The sequence below is a fragment of the Oreochromis aureus genome, linkage group 12 (assembly GCF_013358895.1).
Source record: "Oreochromis aureus strain Israel breed Guangdong linkage group 12, ZZ_aureus, whole genome shotgun sequence".
NCBI classification, from domain to species: domain Eukaryota; kingdom Metazoa; phylum Chordata; class Actinopteri; order Cichliformes; family Cichlidae; genus Oreochromis; species Oreochromis aureus.
The window spans coordinates 6,433,862-6,455,653 of NC_052953.1; the positions used below are offsets into that span (position 1 = coordinate 6,433,862).

Consider the following 21,792-nt stretch of genomic DNA (forward strand, 5'->3'; position numbering starts at 1 on the left):
TGTGTCAAGATGTTCTGATAAAGACTGAGGTGCAGGCGCAAAGTCTTTACTATGTGAGTTGATGTTTATTATATAAACCTGGCTTTCCTTTGAGTGTTCCTGGGTGTTTCTCTCTTTTATTTTTTGTATGTTTTTTACATGATTATGCTTTCAGAGCCCAACAAATTTTTTTACACTGTTTTTTTTTAGTTTGTTTTAAAGACAATCATCATATTAGAAAATATACATAAACAATCTTGAGTTTACTTTCATAATACTTTATTTAGCTTTAACAACTGGGATAATTAGATTCCTGAAAGTAGATAAGAGACAAATCATTCTAGTTCAGGTGCCCAAGTGGACTGGAGCATGAAAAGTACAATGACTTATATAATGATGATGATGGTCCATAGATATAATTCATATAAATAATATATTGAAACAAATTATCCATCCACCCTCTTTCACTTAACCAATTCAGGGTCACAGGAGGTCTGGAGTCTATCCCAGCTGCCACAGGTCATCAGTCTGTTGTAGGGCTAACACGAGGGACAGACAGAGATTCACACCTATGACCAGCTTAGAATGACTACTTAACTTAACCCCACTAACCGCTTTGGACTGTGGGAGGAAGCCAGAGCACCCAGAGAGATTTCATCAGGATTCAACTTTTCAGATTCCCATAGACTTGCTGATGTAGGCTGAAGCTACTGGTGGACTTCCCATGATGCACCGTCATTCTCCTTCACTCCCCATGTTTTATATACCTTTGTTTAATACAATGAACTTTTTTTCTTATCTCTTCTGTAGTTGTTTCTCATTTGTGGTCTCTCTATGCTCCTTTTTTGTCTCCTTCCATTTCCCTCATCCCCAATCAACCTTCCAAGGCTTCTTCCTGGTTCTCTTGGTGGTCTTCCTGTTAGAAGAGAATTCTTCCTTTACACTTTTTCCAAATGCTGCTCATAGGGGATCATCTGGTTGATGGTACTCTCGCTGACAATGTACAGTCTTTACTTTTGCAATTTAAAGGTAAAGATACCCCCACAAAATCTACACCAGTGGTTTCGGGTATATACATTTAGGACACATTTCAAAAAAGTGACTGACTCCTCACAAAAAGTCCCATCATTATTACTTCAGGTTAAGCTTTGTCCATTAATCTGTTCAAACATCTCCTCCCTCCACAGACACAAATCATCAGCCAGTCACAGCTAAACAAGGGCACCGGGTCATCTGGCATTAGGACTGACCCTGAGACTGTTTGCGAGGCAAGAAAGTGCAACGAAACAGTCCGACTTCTAGGAAATAACAAGTTAAGCTCAAACAAGGATAAGACTCACGGATGGGAAACAGTTGTGCAAACCATAGACGAGTAATGTTTAACACCTCTCAAAGAAAAACAAAATGATTGGCCCGGATTAACAAACATTCTTAGAGCTTCTAACTGAGCCTAAAATGTGATTTTATGGATTAAGGAAAGTTTGAGCAACTCTGAGCAAGGAAAGGAGCAAGAGTTTAATCTTCAACACGCTCAGATGGTGTGATTGGCCAATTCTTCTAACAAAGGAACAAAAGTAGTGACAAGGATCTAATGGTTAATGGTTATTCACAAGTTATGGAAAAACAAACAAACAACCCCCCCCCCCCAAAAAAACCAACCTCTGTTTACACTGCATACTGCAATTATCAAAACTTTCATGCAGTGAACATATCTGTTGAATAAACTGGAAGCAAGACTCCACCTGTTCAAGGTTAGATTTTTGTAATGGAGTGAAGCAGAAAAAGAAAGCAGCATAACACAGAAATACTTAAACAGAGTACATTAAAACTGCACTTCAGTGAAGTACTTGAGCAAATGTACTAAGGTGCATTCCACCACTGCTCTGATCCATGCTCTCACGCAGAGTGTTGGGCACTTTAAGATTAACAGTTTATATTTCAGGGGAACTCTGGTTAAAAGGCTCTGGAAGATCCAAGTCATCATTCCTGTTCTGTTTGCATGTTTCACATTTTCAGTTGTCCTTTCTCGTGGTGAGCGCTGTGAGAGAGCCAATGAGACTGACCGTGCACAATCTAATCTGAAGCATTTAACAGCATTGGAAAGCTTTTTCCCTTATTTTGTATCTACTATTTGCCTAATACCAAATATTTTAATGTGAAAAAATACTTTTTCACAGTGTGTACATGTATACATTAAACAGTTGTTTCTTCATATTCTGTTGATTTATTTAATACTGAAAGTTTTTGAGACATTTTAAATAACCAGTGCGATACCGACTCTGTCTGTCTTGGTTTCTTTCACATTATTGTTGTGAATTAATCACTACATGTTAAATATCAACATACCAGCTTTGTCCATTTAGTTCGTTTTTTCATGTTGTATAATAATCCGAGCCTCTGAAGCAGCTCAAGCTCATTTTACACTGCAGGACACAAACAGTCCACTTTGTGGCACAGAGCAGTGAAACTCCCCTTTCTGCCAGTGTAAAACCATAATATGCATTTAATCCCTGAAATTAATGAACTTAATATAAGGAAAAAAATACAATTACAAACAGAGGTCTCTTTTTTCTAATGTCATGCTGTAGTAAATGAAAGAAATCCATCAGCATGACTCTTTGGACAAACAAACAGAAAACGCTCAGATTTCTGTAGTAAATCGTGGAAAAAAGGGGAGTTTTTCTGGAATTTTATTGTTTGTCTCTAAACATGATATTTTGGTGTTATATGAATGGTGAAGGTCTTTATCAGTAGCCAAAGCTGTGAAACTTGTGAAAATACACTTAAAAGTCCAAAATGTATACCTTCCTTAACATTTTCCAAAGCTGTCCAGTTGGGCTCATTCTGGCCCCCAGGCCTTATGTTTGACATCTCTGCTCTAAAGCTTAAACAAGATAAATTTTATCAGATTCTGCAAATACTTTGTTTGCTCTCTTGGAGAGGAAACACTGGCAGCATGCTGTCTCTGCTTAACAAAAGTTTCAAAGCTCTTAAAATCCTTCCTACCTGCTCCTAACAGGTTTCCACCTGAACTCTTCTGGGGGCGAGGATGCTTTGGGAATAACATTTATCTTTACCAGGATTTACTATTCTAACTTTCGGGGGAAATTCTTAGAAAGGATCATGATTAATAGACTTTTTCTTAGAATTTCATCAATAGGAAGCTTTGTGAGCCTTCCTGTCCCTGAGCACAACTTTACCACCTTAAAACCTAAAGTTAATGAAATCTGATAAGACAAGCAGAACAATGGGCCCATTAATGGACACTCAAGCCCGAGTAAGTGCGTGTTTTCTCTTCTCAGAAGGGGCGTTTAACACGTTTAGGGTCAAATCATCTGTTTTTTTATTTGTTTGCTTTTTTATTTCTATTATTTTTCACTTTTACTCCTGGTGCTCACAGTTCTTATGTCCTTCATTGACCCTGTCTCCACTTTTATTTCTTCCTTTCTTATTTTGTTTTTATGGAAGAAGCTTTAAAGCTGTTAAAGTCTTCTTACTCTTCACTAGCGGCTCAAGTTCAACCAAAGAAATACTTAAACTCGAACGTTTCTGCTACATTTATATTTTGGATATCAGTACAAAACACACAGGATTCAGAGCTTTGTTTCTATAACAGATATGCATGTTTTATTGGTGTTTCTGTGATCTGTGCTCAGGTTTGGAAAAGCCCTCTGGTCGTCACCGCAGAGCTGTTATACCTGTGAGGAAAAAAGTAGCAAAGATTTTATTTTATTTTAAGCAAATCACCAAAAATGTATTGTAATAGGTGGTTACAGCTGGCCTTTTCTCAGTCAGTCTCTGTGGGGTTTCACCTGGAGAAGTGGGAGGAGCAATGAGCGGGCAGTCCTGTCTGGCTGAACGGAGGCGAGGAGGAGGAAGTAGAGGAAGAGGTGGTGCTGTAGGCGGAGTCCTGGCTGTGGCAGAGACGTTCTCGACCACAGAAACACAAAGACTCCTCAAGAGGAACCACGGGGATCCCCGCCAGAGCTGCGTTCTGAGCAAGCGTACCATAGTTAACAAAAAGTGAAAAGTGTGAAAATCAGTTTAGGTCAATGACATAAAAATACAAACTGACTTTTAGGAAAAGGGGAAATGAAACTGAATCAATGGGAAAAAGTAATTTTTTTTTTTTTTTTTTTTACATTTACATGACTTTCACAACAAGCCCAAGGAAGCTTTTGCTTAATGAGACTCCATTATATACATGCCTGTGCTTATACTTTATAGTTAATTAATTAAAAGCATATATATATATATATATCTGATCTGGACAAATACCAAAACACCCCCGGATCCCTGATTAAATAGACAGTATTAAAAAAGATGACAATTTGAAAGCTAACGTGTAACAATCTTCAACAGGAAAAATAAAACAATAAAGAGCAAACTTACTCTAAGTGAAACTTCATAATAGATCCTACTACTTTCCCGACATTCCTCATGTAATTTTTCTGTATTTAGGGTGTAATTTTCAACTTAATATGACTTGCACCTCTTAAGGTGGTGGACCAAAGGCATTGTAATGATTAGGCCTTTCCCATTAAAGCTGCTCTTGAACGCTCCTTTAGTCACAGGGGTCACCTGAGTTTTACACCAGACGCCCTTCTTCATGCAATCCCAAATGGATTTGTCTCCTCCCAGGATAAAATCAGGGATCTTTCATTTGTTAGGAGAATGTGTAAACTACCACACTACGGAGCTGCTAGGCCTTTGTCATAAAAAATGTTTTAATTGTTCACTACATTAAAAAAAGCTTGCATTTTCCTTTAAAGCATTAAGCTGTTAACCCTTCTACTGGTAAGCATTTTCGTGTAGAAAAGTTATGCGGTAAATGTTGGGAAATTACACAATATGTCACATACTTTATATGAAAATATTTTTCTAAACTTCCACCCATGCACCCTATTCTGCTTATGCAGTTCAGCCAGCTGCCACAGGGCAAGAGACAAACTCCACAGAGCCAGATGATGGAGTCGTCCTACCCACCACACACCACGCTGTCCTTAGTTTAAACCCCCCAAAACAAACATAAATAAATAAATAAAAATAAAAACCAATAATAACATTGTTTCTGGCATAAAGAAATCTGATTGGATGTGTTCTCCTGACTGACACCTGCCTTCATCAGGAGTCTCCGGTTCTTCATGTCCTGCTTCCACGGCATCACGTAGAGTTTGGGGATCATTGGATGTCGGGCTGAAAATGTTGGGATGTGGCATGATGATTGTCTGGGAGTAAATAATACAGGATATGAGGTGTGGCTCTGGAGCAGGATTCATGCAGTTGGTTCAGTTTATCTGCTAGTTTGTAAAGTTTAGAGACAACTAAAGAAGCTGCAGTTTTGGTGCTGCTGCGCTGCAAAGACTTTGCCACTTAGTTCTAGTGAATAAGCCTGAGGAAATGGAAGTGCAATGCAATCACGTAGGGTCATTTTTTTCTAAATTAGTCTCAATAATCTCTTGATTTAAACTTGATTTAAAGTCAATGATGAATTGCCTGCTTCCTTGAATATAGTTTCCTTTGGTTCTCAGACCCCACTCCACCCTAACACAGTCTGAAACACTGGGAGATGGTTGCAGTTACTCTCCATATCAGAAGAACTAATATAGATTCTTGATATAAGATAATGCATCTAAAATACATTCAGAAAAAAAGGAACATTTTCTGATTTTACACATATTTTTGTACAGATTTTATTTTCAGTAACAAACCATTTAATGTACTACATATAACTGACTGTATTAACTTCTTGTATTATTTGCTGTTACACTGAAAAACATTTAATAACACTTTACAGCTCTGTGTTCAGTGTGAAATAATCAGAAAATGTACTCACTCATGCTGGTCAGCGCTCCCTGTATCAGCCATGTTTGTTGACTGTCAGAGTCACCATAGAAACCCTCACTCCCCCCAGTGCATCATGGGCCTTCACGGTAGAATTACAAGTAGACACTTTGGGGCTATTTGTGTAACTTCAGTCAGTGATGAAGAAGAGCAGTAAGTATTTTCTGTTTACTACATCACATAAACTGTAACTCGGGAAAAAATAAAACACCACCAACTGAAACTGTTTGAAATGGATCTTTGAGGAAATAAATTAAGATTTAGCAACTGGACAACATACAGTAGGACTGATGGTAAAGAAGAGAAATATTCCTGTGTTTCCCTCTTACAGCTTTCACATCATGTCTGTGTTTGTTTGCTGTTACAGTATAAACATATAATCGTCATTTTTTAAACTTCACCTGAGTGTTTTTGTCCTCACTGTTAGATTTTGGAAACCAGATCCTCCAAGATAGGGATGAATCTGGCTGATCATCACACTGCATGGCTGTTGTGTCTTTTTCATTTTATGTTTTAGATTTTCTGTGAAGCACTTTGTGATTTTTGTCTTAAAAGGTGCAATACAAATAAAATTTTACTTTACTTTACTTTACTTTACTTTACTTTAATGGGACCACGAATTGAACATAATGCTGGTGTTTAATAAGACTCAGAACTAATGACTGAGACCATAAACTAACCAGGAAACCATTTACTGTGGCCTAATAAAATATAACCATACTGAAAGATATAACCTGCTCACTGTACATTGTCTCTCAATAATGTCTCATCCATGAGCATTTTATAATAGGCTTAATTTCTTTGCCTACTGTGGCTAAAAAATCAGATTGCAATTCTGTTCCCTTAAAAACATATTTTTAGGTGTATCCTTACATGTTTTAGGAAAAAGTGTTGTTTAGGAGTAATGTGATGTGTCAGGCTCACACTAAAATAGGCACGTCACACAGCTGAAATATACAAATCATGGTGAGAGGAGGGATTTTTACATAACTAGCCCTTTTCATTGGACCATTTTGTTGATTTAATTAATAGTAGCCTAAATTAAAAAAACATACCATCAATACCCATCATGACATCATAACACATCAATTTCTAGTGCAGCATGATCAAAAATCATGATTCTTATAACTAATTTCAATTTAAAATGAAGCTTCAAAATCCGTCTTATTTTGTGACTGACTGGAGTTCCTTCAGCTCCTCTTTGGCAGGAAGACGAAGAAGAAGACGACGAAGAAGAAGAGAAGCTATGCAATCTGAGAAATGACAAATGTTTTTGCAGTAAATGTAGCTGCACATAATAACTGTATGCTATTACTTTTCACTATCATACAGTTAGTATGTAAAGAGTAACTGTGAAGTGTTAATGTTTGAGGCAAACTGCAACTTTTTTTTCTGACTTTGGTGCCACCCAGTGGTCATATTAAGAACAACACAGATGACAGCACATGCCACTGGAACTGTTTTGTTCCATAATTTGCAAATTAAAGGATTGTTTTCAACCGAAGATTTTTTTCTGTGTGCAATTAATTGTTTTGTTAATTCTAACCACAAAATGTTTTATTTTATTTTTAACTATTTGAAGATTACATGTAATTTATTTATTTTATTTATTTTACTAGGGATGAAGTCATGGAAGTAAATGTGGGATTTTTCAGGAACATAACGCAAACAGACAGACAAAGGGGTATAAATTAAATTAAATTAAATTAAATTAAGAGAGGAGGGTCGAGTTTCTCGGCAGCACGGTGGCACAGTAGTTAGCACTGTTGCCGCACAGCAAGAAGGTCCTGAGTTGTCTGTGAAGGTTCTCAGTCATCCAGGTCATCGTAGTCAAAGGAATTTGCAAAGAAAAGCGTCTGGACTTCTTTGAGTTGCTTGAAGACGTTTCACCTCTCATCCGAGAAGCTTCTTCAGTTCTAAGGTCAAATGGCCGAGAGTCCCTGAGTTCAATTCCACCATCAGGCCGGGGTCTTTCTGTGTGGAGTTTGCATGTTCTCCCTGTGTTTGCGTGGGTTCCCTGTACTCCGGCTTCCTCCCACAGTCCAAAGACATGCAACTTGTGGGGATAGGTTAATTAGATAATCCAAATTGCCACTAGGTATGTGCGAGTGAATGTGAGTGCGAATGGTTGTCTGTCTCTGTGTGTTAGCCCTGCGACAGACTGGCGACCTGTCCAGGGTGTACCCTGCCTTTCGCCCTATGATAGCTGGGATAGGCTCCAGCACCCCCCGCGACCCTGAAAAGGATAAGCGGATGGATGGATGGGTCGAGTTTCTAAGGAAAGTCTTACAAATGAAAGAAATACAAAGATTAGAAGGCTTGGTTTGTGTGGTATTATATCACTGAATGTTGTATTTTGTTAATTACACATTAGAAATGGCAGTGAGTACAACACTTAAGAGTTGGGCTTGCTTGGGGGGGAAAACTGAAACATTTCCACGGCTGTCGCCAAAATGAGCAACCTTGGGCTTCAGAGACATTTGTGGAAGAATCTAAAGAATCTGCTAAAGCTAAGGCTTCATAAAGTGGTTCAAAACCAATTGGTGACATCATCATCATAGTAATTGTTTATATTAAATAGACAGTCTGTGATTATAAAGTGCTTCACACAAGGCAAAACTTCATAACAGTGAGTAGCATAAAGTTCATAGTTTGCCTGTGATGAAAGTTAATGCCATAAGTTGCATGCTAGCAACTAATGGTATAAAATGGAAATGCTTCAAAAACAGTTAAATTATAGTATGCAAGACTTTGTATCATGTGACGGGATTATCTCTCTGTTCCTTTGAAAATGGTTGGTCCAGTGTATCCTCTGCAGAATGAGGTAACAAATACATGTAAAGCAGCAAAGCAGCTTTACTTTCCTTTTCTTTTTCTAGGAGAGTTTGGCCTCCAGCCATGACCACCACCTGCGTTCCGGTGTTTTATTTTTTGAGCAGAATTCATTAAATGAATGTAAACTTTTTGCTTTATTTTTGGTAAATGTCACATTTAGACAGAAGTGTTTCAGCTGGCTCAGACATGACTGTGATCCACCAAACTGAAACAAGTACAGTAAACAGAAAGCCTCAGTAGAAGCACATAAAACGTGACGTTTCCACCTTTAAATCATCAAATGATCATTTGAAATGCCAGAACCTGGCACAGGTTTAGCAACTACTTAACAACAGCTAAAGATGGTTTAACTATGACCAAGTTGAACACCAGGGTGCACACCCATAGGTGGGTGGGGTTATACATGCAAAACAGTTCAAATTTCACCAGAGGGGACATTTTTAGCACTAATGTTTCTCTTAAAATGATTTATTTTGTGTGTATCATTATTGTTGCTGCCCTACAAAGACAGACAACAGTACAGAAACCTGATACCAATGTCAGGGAGTTTCTGAAAAAACTATCATAGAATGCTACTGTCAATGCTAGCTGTGACTTCATGCTAGCTGTGACTTCACTGTCAATTACACATTTGAAACACAAAAAGTCTTGAAATAATACAAAAGTAAGTAAGTAACAAATATAAACCCAGATGTAGGGCATATTTGACCAAATATATACTGTAGTTACTGTATTTTGGCTTCATAGGGCAGAATACATTCCAGTAGTGTTATTTATAACAAACATACATATTTACACTTTATTTACAAAAATAATATACATGACTTTCACTGTGCTTATAATGGTTTCCTGTACTTTCAGGCAGCTTCCTCCAGCAGTCTCTGCAGGTTCTTCTGCACCTGAAAGAACAAAGTTTGCTTTTGCTTAACTGTATTGGCAGAAAACTCGACTGCAGATAAACGTATCTGATGATATTGCAAGTGTTTCGCTTGGTTAGTAAGTGTAGATTTCAAAATGAAACCTGCTTCTGTTTATCTTGTTGTTAAGGTCATTTTCTTGTCCCTGTTGAAAGCTAGAGACTCAGACTTGAAGCAGGTGATTTGTGCTACGGTCAAACAGCAGTTAGGGTCATGTCGCCATGAATATCTATTATAACACAGAGGATTTGGAGAACAGTACAAACATCATTGACAAGTGTACTACTCTGGCACATGTGAAGCTGGCATAATTGCTGTGCAGTCAGTCTGCAGAGAGATCAGGTAGACCACTGCAGACACATGGAAACCATAGACTGTATATAAAAGATGGAGGTATCCATCAGACAGCATTCATGATTTTTGACTAATTTTGACGACCACTTGATTTGAGTAAACAATGTGAAGTTAAATAATGCTTATTTAACAAAGTAGTGCAATTAGCAGATTTCCATGAAGCCAATATGAAAGTGCAGAAAACTGCAGTTCAAAGGTGAAGATTGATGTTTATTTCTTTTGAACAGAAGTGAACATGTTTACAGGCCTAACTTTTTTTGGCAGCTGTGGATAGTTTCTCCCTAACAAGCGTTTTAAATTAAAATCATCTCTTTCAGTAGTGGGTTTAATATGAAATAAATATTTCCAGTCAAGTTCCAGTTTTCATCTCATATCATTTAATGTTCACTCAGGATGAAGATGGACCAGGCCTCTGCAGTCTGACACAGCTCTGAGCCTTTACAAACTTCTTGCTGATGAAAATGTTCTTTATTTTCTGTCTAAAACACTGAGGCGGCTGTCAGCTGCTGCTTTTTGTTTGTAAGGAGACGAATGTCAGCCTGAAATATAAATGGAGTGTAGACTGATGGAGCTCTTCTTACAAATGATGCTCTGAACTGATCACTGACTATAAATGTTTGATCAATGGCAACAGGCATCCAATTACACTTTGCTCTTTGGAAACTGCTGAAGCCTTCCTGCTGTGTGCTTTCAGAGGCTCATGAAAGAAACTACTGACAACACATTCACACAATTTTTAAAGGTGACCTGTTAAGTTTTTCCTTGTCTTTTTTTTTGTGTATACACTTGTAGACATGGCCCAAACGTCAAATAATGAGATCTGTGTAATCCCAACTCAGGCTTTAGACCCTCTAACTGCTCAGATTTGAACATTTTTGCCTATTCTTGGATCTGCAGGGTACTAAAAAGTGGATATTTCTGTAACATCGCCATCTCTGCATTTTATTTAAAGAGATGGAGCTAAAACAGCACTTTCAGACAGAGGATTAACTGCGGGGTTGCACCCAGTATAACATAAATTTCATATTTCTAAAACTGTGAATCATGCAAAGCTACTCTAGTTGAGTAAGAATATGGCCTAATAATTTAATTATTAAATTATCAATGGGGATTATAGCAAGTCCAGACGGCTGTATCTATCAACACTTGATCTGAAAAACCAAAGACAGACCAACCTTCTCCAGCTTCATCAGGTTGATGGTTAGCAGTTCAGATAAAAGATTCGTGCCCACATCAGCGGACCCACTCAGAAAATTGTTTCTGGGAATAAAACACAAAAATAATCATCATGAAAATAATTTAAAATCTTCAGAAGGTTCAGCTCTATTAGCAAAAATCTAATATCAATAAATTAGAGTGAAATAAATCTTGCAGATTATTGTAATATAGTCCTTGAGACAAAATAAGAAAACCATTTTATGTCTGTGAATCCACCTGCTTGCCTGTTCAGTTTGAATCATTAGTTTAATTATTTGTGACATTTTTTTATTTGTTTTAGTGAGAATGTGGGTAAAATCCATCATGACACTTATGCAGTTTTTGTTTCTCTTTCATCTGGTTATCATTTCCATGTCTAATTTGTCAGTTTTCTAGAGCTTTTCAGAGTCTCAGACAGTCTGACGACTCACTCCGGGTGTGTGAACTCGGTCACAGCACCGAGTGTTGTCAGTCTCTGCTCCAGTGAGATGATCTTAAACGCCAGGTAACACGAAGACAAGACCAGGGTGCACACTCTGAGGAAAAACACAGGTAAAAGAGGAGATGAGCAAAAAGAGGCTAAAATGTGCTACAAGTGAAAATGTAATGATAAACTGAAATGAATGTGCATCATTGAAGGATTCGATGATTGACTGAATGGATGGGATGAATCCACAGATCATATAACTGATCAGCTTAATTTAATTTAACAGGATGAGTCACAGAAGAATCCTTTAGCGAAGAAATGAATGAATGAATCAAAGGCAGCAAACTTACAGGAACATGTAGACTATCAGCAGAGTGTTGAGAGAAACTGGCTTCAGACACCTGCTGTCAATCACCACATCCGAACCTGAGGAAAGATCAAACAAATATGTCTTTGTTTACGCCAAAAGTACAGTAAAATGCCCTACGCGTGTGAGAGCAGCACTGCATTAAAAGGTTGGAATAGACTGCTTCATCAACTCATAGAAATCAATATGAAAAGGAGTCGTTATAAATAAAAGCAAGAAAAGAAGTGGGGCTTAAAGAGTTATGGTTGGATAAGCAGAAGAGAACCGATGGAAGAATGGATCATATGGGCGTATTTTTCATTAATATGGAAGAAGCAGCACGGCGACACGATGGTTAGCACCGTTGCCTCACAGCAAGAAAGTCCTGAGTTTAATCCCACCATCAGGTCGGGTCTTTCTGTGTGGAGTTTGCATGTTCTCCCTGTGTTCGTGTGGGTTCTCTCCTCCCACAGTCCAAAAACATGCACTTAGTGGGGATAGGTTAATTGGAAACTAAATTGCTCATAGGTGTGAATGTGAATGCTGTCTATGTGTTAGCCCTGTGACAGACCGTCGACCTGTCCAGGGTGTACCCTGCCTCTTGTCCCTAGGCAGCTGGGATAGGCTGCAGCCTCCCCCGCGACCCCAGGGTCGCGTCCCCCGCAGAAGCGAATAGATGGAAGAAGAAGATGCAAGAAATTTGGGCAGCTGTAAGGGAATCTGGGAAGAAGATATCTAATGCATTTAGAAAAAATATTTATCCAGGTGGCGTATTTCTATATTTAGAAACAAATGTTTAAAATGAGTTTCGTGCCAAATCTCTACTGCAAATGTGCAAAATTATGGCCTATACAAACACACATGAATGCTGTAAATAACAAATAAAGAAATAAAGTTTACTGTTGGTACATGATAATATTATTATTTGACAAAAACATCAGAGTTTTTTTTCAGTGATAAATATAGATCATTCAGGACTACATTTATTTATATCTGACAAGTTTCTGTTCTGGGAAATACCCGCGGGTCAGTTTGCATACACGACACATGTGAGATTACAATCGGTACTTGGTTGCACCTCGGCTCACCTCTCGTGGCTTTTAGAGTTAAATGTTGTTGATTTTTGCCGTTCTCAGGCTGACTCCTTAATCCTGAGTACAGCTGAGGATATTTTCATTTTACCGCTTCTAAAAGCGATTTGTTATTTTACTGTTACAAAGTTAGCAGCAGTTTATATTTGGCTGTAAAAATAGAGGTGGGGAGAGCAGCAGTACAGAACGGTGCAGGCAGCAAGGTCAACAGAAATAAGTCCAAACAGAAGGAGCTGAGTCAGCTAAACCCATGTTATGATGAATTTGACCAAAAAGAGAATGGAAATAACATGTAGGGACTAAAATAATAAAATTATAAATTCATAGTCCCATGAGAGGTTCAGTGCCAGTTGTTTAAATAAAAGTCTTGATGTTTAAACTAACACGGCCCTGATTAAAGACTCATCCTACCTCGGTGGTGCTTGGAGTGCTGCTTGTTGTCTGGACCCTGCTGGTTCAGATGTGGGTTGTTCACTTTGTGCTGGTGGTCTGGAGATGATGCACTGTCTGTGCGCTTCAGCATATCCAGGAAAGGCGGAACGGCGAACTCTATAGAAGCAAAAAGGCAAGCAAAGCATTCAAAACTGGAAACCCAGGGCCTGTTATGACTTGGGGCAGTTTTGTAATCCCGATTAAGTCCTCCTGAGAAAAACATACTGAGTATGTTTGAATAAGGCGCACTACAAGCTGCTCGTTTTCAACTTCATCACAGCTGTGTGTGTGTGTGTGTGGGGGGGTAGTGAGAAGAAAAGTCAACAAAAGATAAAGAGTAAAGAAGGAGCAGCACTAAGTAGCACAAGATTCTGCTACTGAAGTGCAAAAGTGGTTCAGGTTTTGTGAGTAGAAACATTGACAGCCACAGACGATACGTGTGACGATGCATGCGACTGCTTCTAATTCATCAGCTGCACAGCGATGCAGTACCTTCTATCTTCTCGTAGTCTGGAACCTGAGAGTCAGAGCTGCTGCTCTCCTCCATCTCCTGCCTCCTGTGTCTCATCGCTCCATCCAGGTCGCTGAATTCACTCTGCAGAAATTCACAGACACAGAGAGATTAAAGCTAGCAGGCACTAGCAGCTGCTTCACCCTCTCATCCAAACATGATCATATCTATCATATCGATCGTAGCTGTACAGAAAAAACTTCACACTTTCCTACAAATTATATTTTAATTGGAGCAAACAAACACAAAAGTGAATAATGAGAATAAACATTTAAAAATGGTTGAACCCAAGTCTCCAGGCTGGAAATAAGAAATGACAATTCACTGAACATTTTGCTTTTAGAAAGCTGCAATTTAATTCAACTGAATACAATTTCTGTTGTAGTTTTGCTTTTATGAAGGTTATAATTTCTCAGTGCTTGTGCAAAAGACTTCTAAAAAACCCTCAAACATCTGAAACAATATTTATACGTTAAAAACTAAACTAAAATCTAACATCCAGTTGCAGATGTTGCTGAAACTGGACGTCGGCTTGGCTGTGTCAGCTAATTTTATCTTTTATCTTAACTTCCAAAATGTATCCCTTGGCAAATATCCCATGTAATATAATATTTAAAAAGTCTAAAAACAACAGCTAAACTAATAAAAACTAAACTGTAACTCAAGACTATCAAACAATAATAAGTAAAATGAAATGAGCCAACCCACATGGGAAATTAACCGAAAATAAACTGAACTCGAAGCAAAAACACACATAAACATATTTAGAATCAAAAGCAATTAAAAATGATAAAACTACAATAACTCACCTACAACCTCAACATTAAAAGTAAATGATTACGTTAAAACACATTTGCTTTGTGGAGTTTATGCAGTTGTATTAAATTGCACAGGAACTCTAAAAACATCACTTTTAGAGATAAAGACTTTTGGGGTGAGAGAAAACACAAAATGAATTAATATGGTAAAAGTAACATTTCAAAAATCCTGTTTGGGGATAAAGTGGCCAAAAATAAATAAATACATGAAGCTTTAGGCACAAGGATGTCTGGACCTGGGGCGATTGATGCTGACATCAGGAAGTGGCTCACAGCCTTATCTCTCTTGGACACAGCTTTGTTGAATGCACAAACACAAGACTAGAATATCCAGTTGTAACATATGCAAAATGTTACTAAACGATTTGCCAACTGGCTCCTGCTCTCATGCAGGGAGTCTTTTTTTTTCTGAACAGCTTCTGTCTCCATAGGTCGAAATGCTTCGTTGCCACGTTACAGCTCCAACTCTCGAGCATATTGGTTTTATTTCACCTCAAGTTTGATGTGTTAAAATATCTTTCTGTCAGAAAAGAGACCAGAGAGATAAGTGCGAGGATGGACCCAAAAGCATGATGCTTTCTTATTCTTATATATTTTATTATATGTAGCCAGGATAAAAACAGTATCCTTTGTATCACTTGTACTACAGACATCATGCTTTATGGCATTGTGTGTTTGACCTACCAGAGGAAAGCGAGGCGATAGCGGTGACCTCCGACTTCTGAAGCTGTTTTCAGCTGAGGAGGGAATGGGACTGCTGCATGGACTCTTCTCCTATTTATATTCATATAATCAATAACCAGACATCATGTGTTTAAATGATCCTCAAGTCTTCAAACTTATTTAAAATGAATAACATAAGAAGGCGAAAGAGTAAAAAAGAAAACTATCTGAAACTGAGTGTTTAGTTTAAAGCCCGAGTTTTCGGATAACAATGGCTACCTGTTGGTCATGAACATCTGGAATGGTACATATATGACAGAAGACAAGGAAAGCATAATAGGTCTGTATGGCTCTAAATAAAAAGCCTTTCTTACCTCCAGATGAGGACAGATCGACATCAAAAACTTGTAGGTGTTGTCTCTGGACAGGAAGGACACAAACACGTACTGCAACACCAGAAATAGAAAAAGTGTCTTTTGGAATACTTTTCCACATGTGCAAAAACACAGTTTTTTTCTTAATTCATCGAATCGTGGTGAGAAGCAGCGAGATTCCTCTCACCCTGTCATTTGTGGTGGCGATCACCAGAGCGTTTGGCAACAGGATGGCAGTTTTGGTCTTCTTGATGTTTTTGATGGACACCACTGGGATGGCGATCTGGGACACAGAACAGTTCGATCCTTCATATCAGCTTTGAAACCAGAGAAAAAGATTCACGCACCTGTAGGCCGGCTTCACTGTGCGACAGCACAGATCAGAAGCAGAGACGAGCTGTTCACTGACCTCCGGCAGCTTTAATTATCACCATCTATACACATTAACTGCAATTACTTTCTCAGCCTAGATTGATAGTTCCAGATGTTTCCCATACAGTGACAGATGTAAAACAATCCAGTCGTGACCACACAGCAGCAAGGTGTCATCTGCACGTGTTCATGCATGCAGCAAAATATTAGTCCCTCTGCAGGCTGTACCTGCAGGCTGCGTGTGTGTAAACACAGCTGGCTTACAAAATAAAGAATAATGCTCTACAATGCCCGCACAGTATCACCTATCCACTTAGCATGTCCCTTCATGGAGGAAAAACAATCTTTTTTTATTGCAGAAGCATTGCTTGAATCAAGAGGTGGCAAAAGTTTACTTAAGTGGAAGTCCAGATATTTAAAAAATACTCCTGCAAAACGTCTTTACTGAAGTAAAAGTGAAAAAGCTCTCAAATGTGCTCAGACGTCCTTTATTCATAAAGCAAAGCTCCATGATTGTGCTGCCAAAACAAAGAAACTCTTACTATTGAATTAAATTGTGTTGATAAAAATCAAATTGAGTTTAAAAATCTTATTTTACATCACTGAATTCTCCTTGGTTGTGTTCTCAAGTGTCGTGTAACGGATAAAACTGACTGTTTGCTGTTTTCTGAACGACAGCAAATTGTTCACTGTTTTCTGTGAAACTTCTCCAGGTAACTGTTAAATAATTTAAACCGACATATCTCATCAAATCAAATGGCTGCTGCTGCTGGCACCTCACTGTGTTCGCCACTTTAAACAGCATCAACACCACAAAGAGTCTGACACTCGCGTGGAACCGAGAAACACCACTGAAAACATCTGTGGATTCTCTTTCAGATTCTCAGCCTTTCCTGTGGGCCGATACAAAACAGACATCAGTGCATACCTTGGTATCTTTTCCAAACACCTTGGAGTGGAAGCAGAACCAGTGGTCGGAGACAAACATGCGTCCTTGGTAGAGGATGTCTTTCTGCAGAGCACAGGTGTAACCTGACAAACAAGTAAAGCACATTAAAAAACACATTATTTTTAGATGTTTGTGAGGAAAAAACAAAAAAGACCAGTTCAGTGTTTGTATTGAACAAAAGAGTTTGATAAAGTTATTATTGGACTTTGATTTGACACTGTAGTTCTATCATAAGGATTCTGTTATTATCAGGTGGTTAACAAGAGGCTCTGGTATCAAATGTTCAACTATGACCTAATCCTTCATTCAGTATTTAAGGTGGAGTGGATAGCTGTGATCATTAAAGACTTACTCTGTCTGAGCTGTTCTTCTTTGCTGATCTCCTTAAATATTTTATGGTACTGGCAGTTGGTCTTCGAAAGCTGAAATACAACACACACACACACACACACACACACACACACACACACACACACACACACACACACACACACACACACACACACACACCAATATCAGTTAAAGCTAAGGCTGACATTTTGATGAATTCTTATCAGAGAAAAGTAATAAATAAATGTGGCTTGTAAAACTCACGGTACTCTCAAAGTAAAGTTCTGAAACAGAGCTAACTTTCTTTGGGCGGTTCAGGAGAACTGCAGAGCATTTATTTGTGGGATTGTTGTTTTGCAGCAGTGTATATATATGTGTTGTTAGACAGAGAAAAAGTTCTAGTTCCACTCCATCATAGAAACATCACTCAAACACCAAAATAAGCTCGTGTGTGTGCAGGCATCATGGTGTTTAAATCATGTGGATACCAGTTACAGTTTAGAATTTATAAGACATTTTTGCAAGAGAATTGCAAAGGACATTTCAGAGAAATGCATTTTTAGACCAAGTCAGGCAAACTTAACCAAATAACTGTGGTATTAAGTTAAACCAAACCAACTGGTTTAGGCATTTTCAACCATTTACAAAGTATAAAGATATTTTTTGTAATTACTCTCAGCAGAATCGAGCTAAAACGTTCACCTCTAGGGAGCAATATTTTCCCCTGGACATGTGACGCTGTTGTTTTAACACTCTTGTCCTTAAGAAGTTTTGCCTTTTGCGCTGTAAAAAACAATGTGTTCTTAATGTTTTGCCCAGTTAAATAAAGGTCACACTGACTCACTGCACCATCATGTAGCATTACATGAATGTTTATTCTTGTTCTAGCTCTTCAATGTAACATACAGATATTTTGGACATGAAAGCATAGCTGAAAATGTAAAATAATATTTAAATATACAAATTTAGACTAAGTATCTTTAATACTGGTAGAATTATTCAACACTTTATAAACATCACTATAATTCCACTGTTAGCTTTGAATAAGCTATAGCTAACAATTCATTAGCTAATTAATCTATTTACTAACAATTTATCAGCAACAGTTATTTTTAAGTTTTTTAATTCTTTCATTTGAAAGTGTACAAAAACCTCTTTGTGAAAACTGATTAAAAAAGATAATTTTTGAATTGTTGATTGACTTTCAAATGCCTAAAAAGTACCAGATATAGACAGGCTGTATCTTTATTATTATTATTATCATCCATTGTCTTTGTGAAGAAAATTTAAAGCAGCAATTTAGTGATGTAATTTAAACTTTCATTCCTTAGATGACTTTGATTAGTGATGCCATGTCAGAACACTGGATGTGTTAATGTTGGTGGCATGAAGTAAAGGAAGCACCAACCAGAAGGAGGCCTGACCCACAAACTGTTTATAACCTGATACATTCCTAAGGTAATAAGGTTGCTTGGAAAAAAGCCAGTCAGCAGAAATTTTATCTGATATTACTCATTTGGAAACCAAGTGACCGAGAATGGCCTACATGTAACATTTATAGGTGTAATAAAATATGTATCAGAGTTTACTTAATGACCTCTCACCTGGCTGTAGTGAGACTTCTTCCTCTCGATCTTGGAGTCTCGGTCTGTCTGAACCTGAGTGAGGAGAGAATTGTCGAAGGTCTTTGACCTGAGGACAGAGAGAAAATTCAGAGAGGGGATTTAACATATTCCATGGCCAATAAGACAGAAGCTAAACACAAGTCAGCAACCTTTGGTAATCTAATTTCAGTGTATTTAAGAACTACAGCTGTCGATTCCTGACATCATACTTTTATGAGAACCTGGAAATATTAAAATAATTTGAGGCTGGAGAAAAAAAATGTACTAACCAATATAAAGGTTGAAATTGAGTTGAAATGATTAAGATTATGCTCTTTTTCTAGGACAGCATTATAATTAAAGCTGGGGCAGATTAGCACCATCATATGACTCCTTTGTTCAAAAAATCGGATTTTTTTTGAATTTATGCTTAAAAAAAAACACAATTCAGAAGTCAATTTGTTCAAATGGTTCAAAACATCAACCTGCAGTCATTGTTCCACTGTTACACATTTTGAGGTTACAGAGGAATATTGCTGCCTAAGGTAGTGGGAAAGAGTCAGAGGTCAGATTATTATTCTGAACAATGAGGAACCTTCTCAGAGTCAGATCATGGTGAGATTAAAGGTTTCTGTGGGTGCTGAGCATGAAGTCAAACAACACTTTGTGGGAAACTGATCATTCATCAATCCATCAGTGCATTTTCTTGTTGTGGTTCCAGCAGGTTTAACAGGAAATGGTCTCTTCTCCAGCAACATTTTCCACTTCCTCCTGTGGGATCCCGAGAAGCTCTCAGGACAGATTAGATTATTGTTCTGCCTCCACCGCCACACCAACCTATTTGAGTCGTATCATTTATTCAGTCATTACCCAGAAGTCATGATCATACGTGAGGGTTGTAACATGAAATGATTGGTAAGGCAAAATCTTAATTTTCACACTTAACTGACTCATCACCACAATGATGTGGTACAACGCCTGCATTGCTGTATATGCAGCAACATTCACCATCTGACACTCTACTGTCCCATCACTCTTGTATAAGAGCCAGAATAATTAAACTCCCTGAGTGGGGCAGCGATTTCCTCCCTATCCAGAGTGAGAAATCTACTATTTTCTTGATCAGCTGGATCGAAAACACCAAAGTTAACACACCACGAGGATTACGATACATCAGTGTTTGTCCAAAAGAAAAGAAAAGAAAAGCTTTATAGAAAACATCACACGAGATATAGAATTTACTCCAATCAGCAAAAGTCCCTTTTACACTCAGAGGATAGAAAGTGTCTTGGAATTGCTTCTCGGGAAGGAAACAAGGAGTGGACTGAGATATTACAGCATTGCAGAGGTCAAGAAGGGAAAATGTGTTGTTTTCTGGTGAATCCCAGTTAAGGAATAAGACCAACAGGAGCAAATATTATACCGTAATGTACCTTTAGTGGTATTATGGTTTGTCACATGGTTGTTTAACTCAACCTTGAAAGTGGGTAATTATTTGTTCTGTAGTTGTTTGAACCTTACAGACCTTGAACCTTTGGTGACCAAAGGGCAAGCTAAAATTTCAAGGCAAACCTATATTCATAACTGGGCATATTTGGACCTAGCGTGATGTATGCAACAATCTAAACAATACAAAGATATTTATGGATAAAAACCAGAGAAAATCTTTTGTAACTTACCTGACTAACACTGGCTTTCTCCTCCCTGTTAGCTCCTGCTGCTCCTGATCAGCAGCCTGCAGTGGTTCACTGCACATCCTGCTAAATCTTTGCTGCTCCTCTGCCACGGCCTCTGTATCTGAACTACACACGAAAGGAAAAAGTGAAATAAAACCCCAAATCATACTGTCCAAGAAAAGTGGGAATCAACACAACCTGCAAAGATTTTTTTCTTTCTTTTTTTGTTTTGTTTTGTAACTCTCTGGAGTTTTATGTAAGGAAAATCCTGCAATAGCACATCTTGCTTTCTTGTCCAGCTGCAGTGCAAAAGCCAAGTTTCCCAACTTTCTGTTGTGACATTGCAAAACAATAGATAACACCTTAGATATCGCTCAAGGTGAAAATTTCCAAATGATGAATAGACGAAGCAGAATTTTTACAAGTCAAGAAACCCACCATGGTGCCAATAAATCACGAATCCAACAGTTTGGTAAGTAAACATAAAGAATCCAGACAACTAATTTTGAATAAAAGCCAACCTTCATAAAATGTGCATCCCTCATTTCCCATTATGCATTTTTTTTCTTTGCAGTGAAGGTTGTGTGATGAATATCCAAGTCTCCAGGGGATCTAAAGACTCCATATCCACCATGTGGTAAATTCACGACTGAATCATTTTAATTCATACAATTCCAAAAGCTGACAAGCCAAGAAGATCTGTCAGTTAATCAGTCAATAATCTGAGTGATTGTTCTGCTATTCAAAAAGATATGAGTACTGCTATAAGTTTTACTAATGCAACCAAAACAGCTAACACAAATATCTGTGTGACACTGCCTTTTGTACTCTAGAGATGTTTTTGTTTTTACAGCCACAGACTCACTGAGAATCCCTTTCTTCATGCTTTGCAGCTCCTCTGCAACATTTCCTGGCATCCTCCTGCGACGTCTGCTGGTTCCCACACTGTTCTGTCATTATGCTCAGCAGATATTTTCCAAGCAAATGCTCAGCTAGACGTCCTGACTGCTGCCGTGAGAACTGCAGCCTGATCCACTGCTCCCTACACCTACCTGCTTGCCTGTCTGTGGGAG

At 38.1% G+C, this 21,792-nt stretch overlaps 2 protein-coding genes across 2 annotated transcripts; both read right to left on the reverse strand.

Moving 5' to 3' along the window:
• Positions 1–3,585: 3,585 nt before the first annotated feature.
• Positions 3,586–5,896, reverse strand: LOC120442941 (testis-expressed protein 43-like). Its single transcript, XM_039620282.1, has 4 exons — positions 5,816–5,896; positions 5,099–5,207; positions 3,792–3,973; positions 3,586–3,677 (listed from the first exon to the last, which is right to left on the reverse strand). Exons 1-4 carry the CDS (start codon positions 5,845–5,847, stop codon positions 3,632–3,634), a joined length of 369 nt encoding a protein of 122 aa, XP_039476216.1. The 5' UTR covers positions 5,848–5,896; the 3' UTR covers positions 3,586–3,631.
• Positions 5,897–8,773: 2,877 nt separating this feature from the next.
• Positions 8,774–21,792, reverse strand: LOC116313571 (GRAM domain-containing protein 2B). The gene is made up of 14 exons (XM_031731318.2): positions 21,585–21,792; positions 20,723–20,845; positions 19,044–19,131; positions 17,462–17,531; positions 17,089–17,192; positions 15,976–16,071; positions 15,789–15,860; positions 15,436–15,525; positions 13,915–14,017; positions 13,402–13,539; positions 11,904–11,979; positions 11,558–11,662; positions 11,105–11,189; positions 8,774–9,557 (listed from the first exon to the last, which is right to left on the reverse strand). Exons 1-14 carry the CDS (start codon positions 21,674–21,676, stop codon positions 9,516–9,518), a joined length of 1,284 nt encoding a protein of 427 aa, XP_031587178.1. The 5' UTR covers positions 21,677–21,792; the 3' UTR covers positions 8,774–9,515.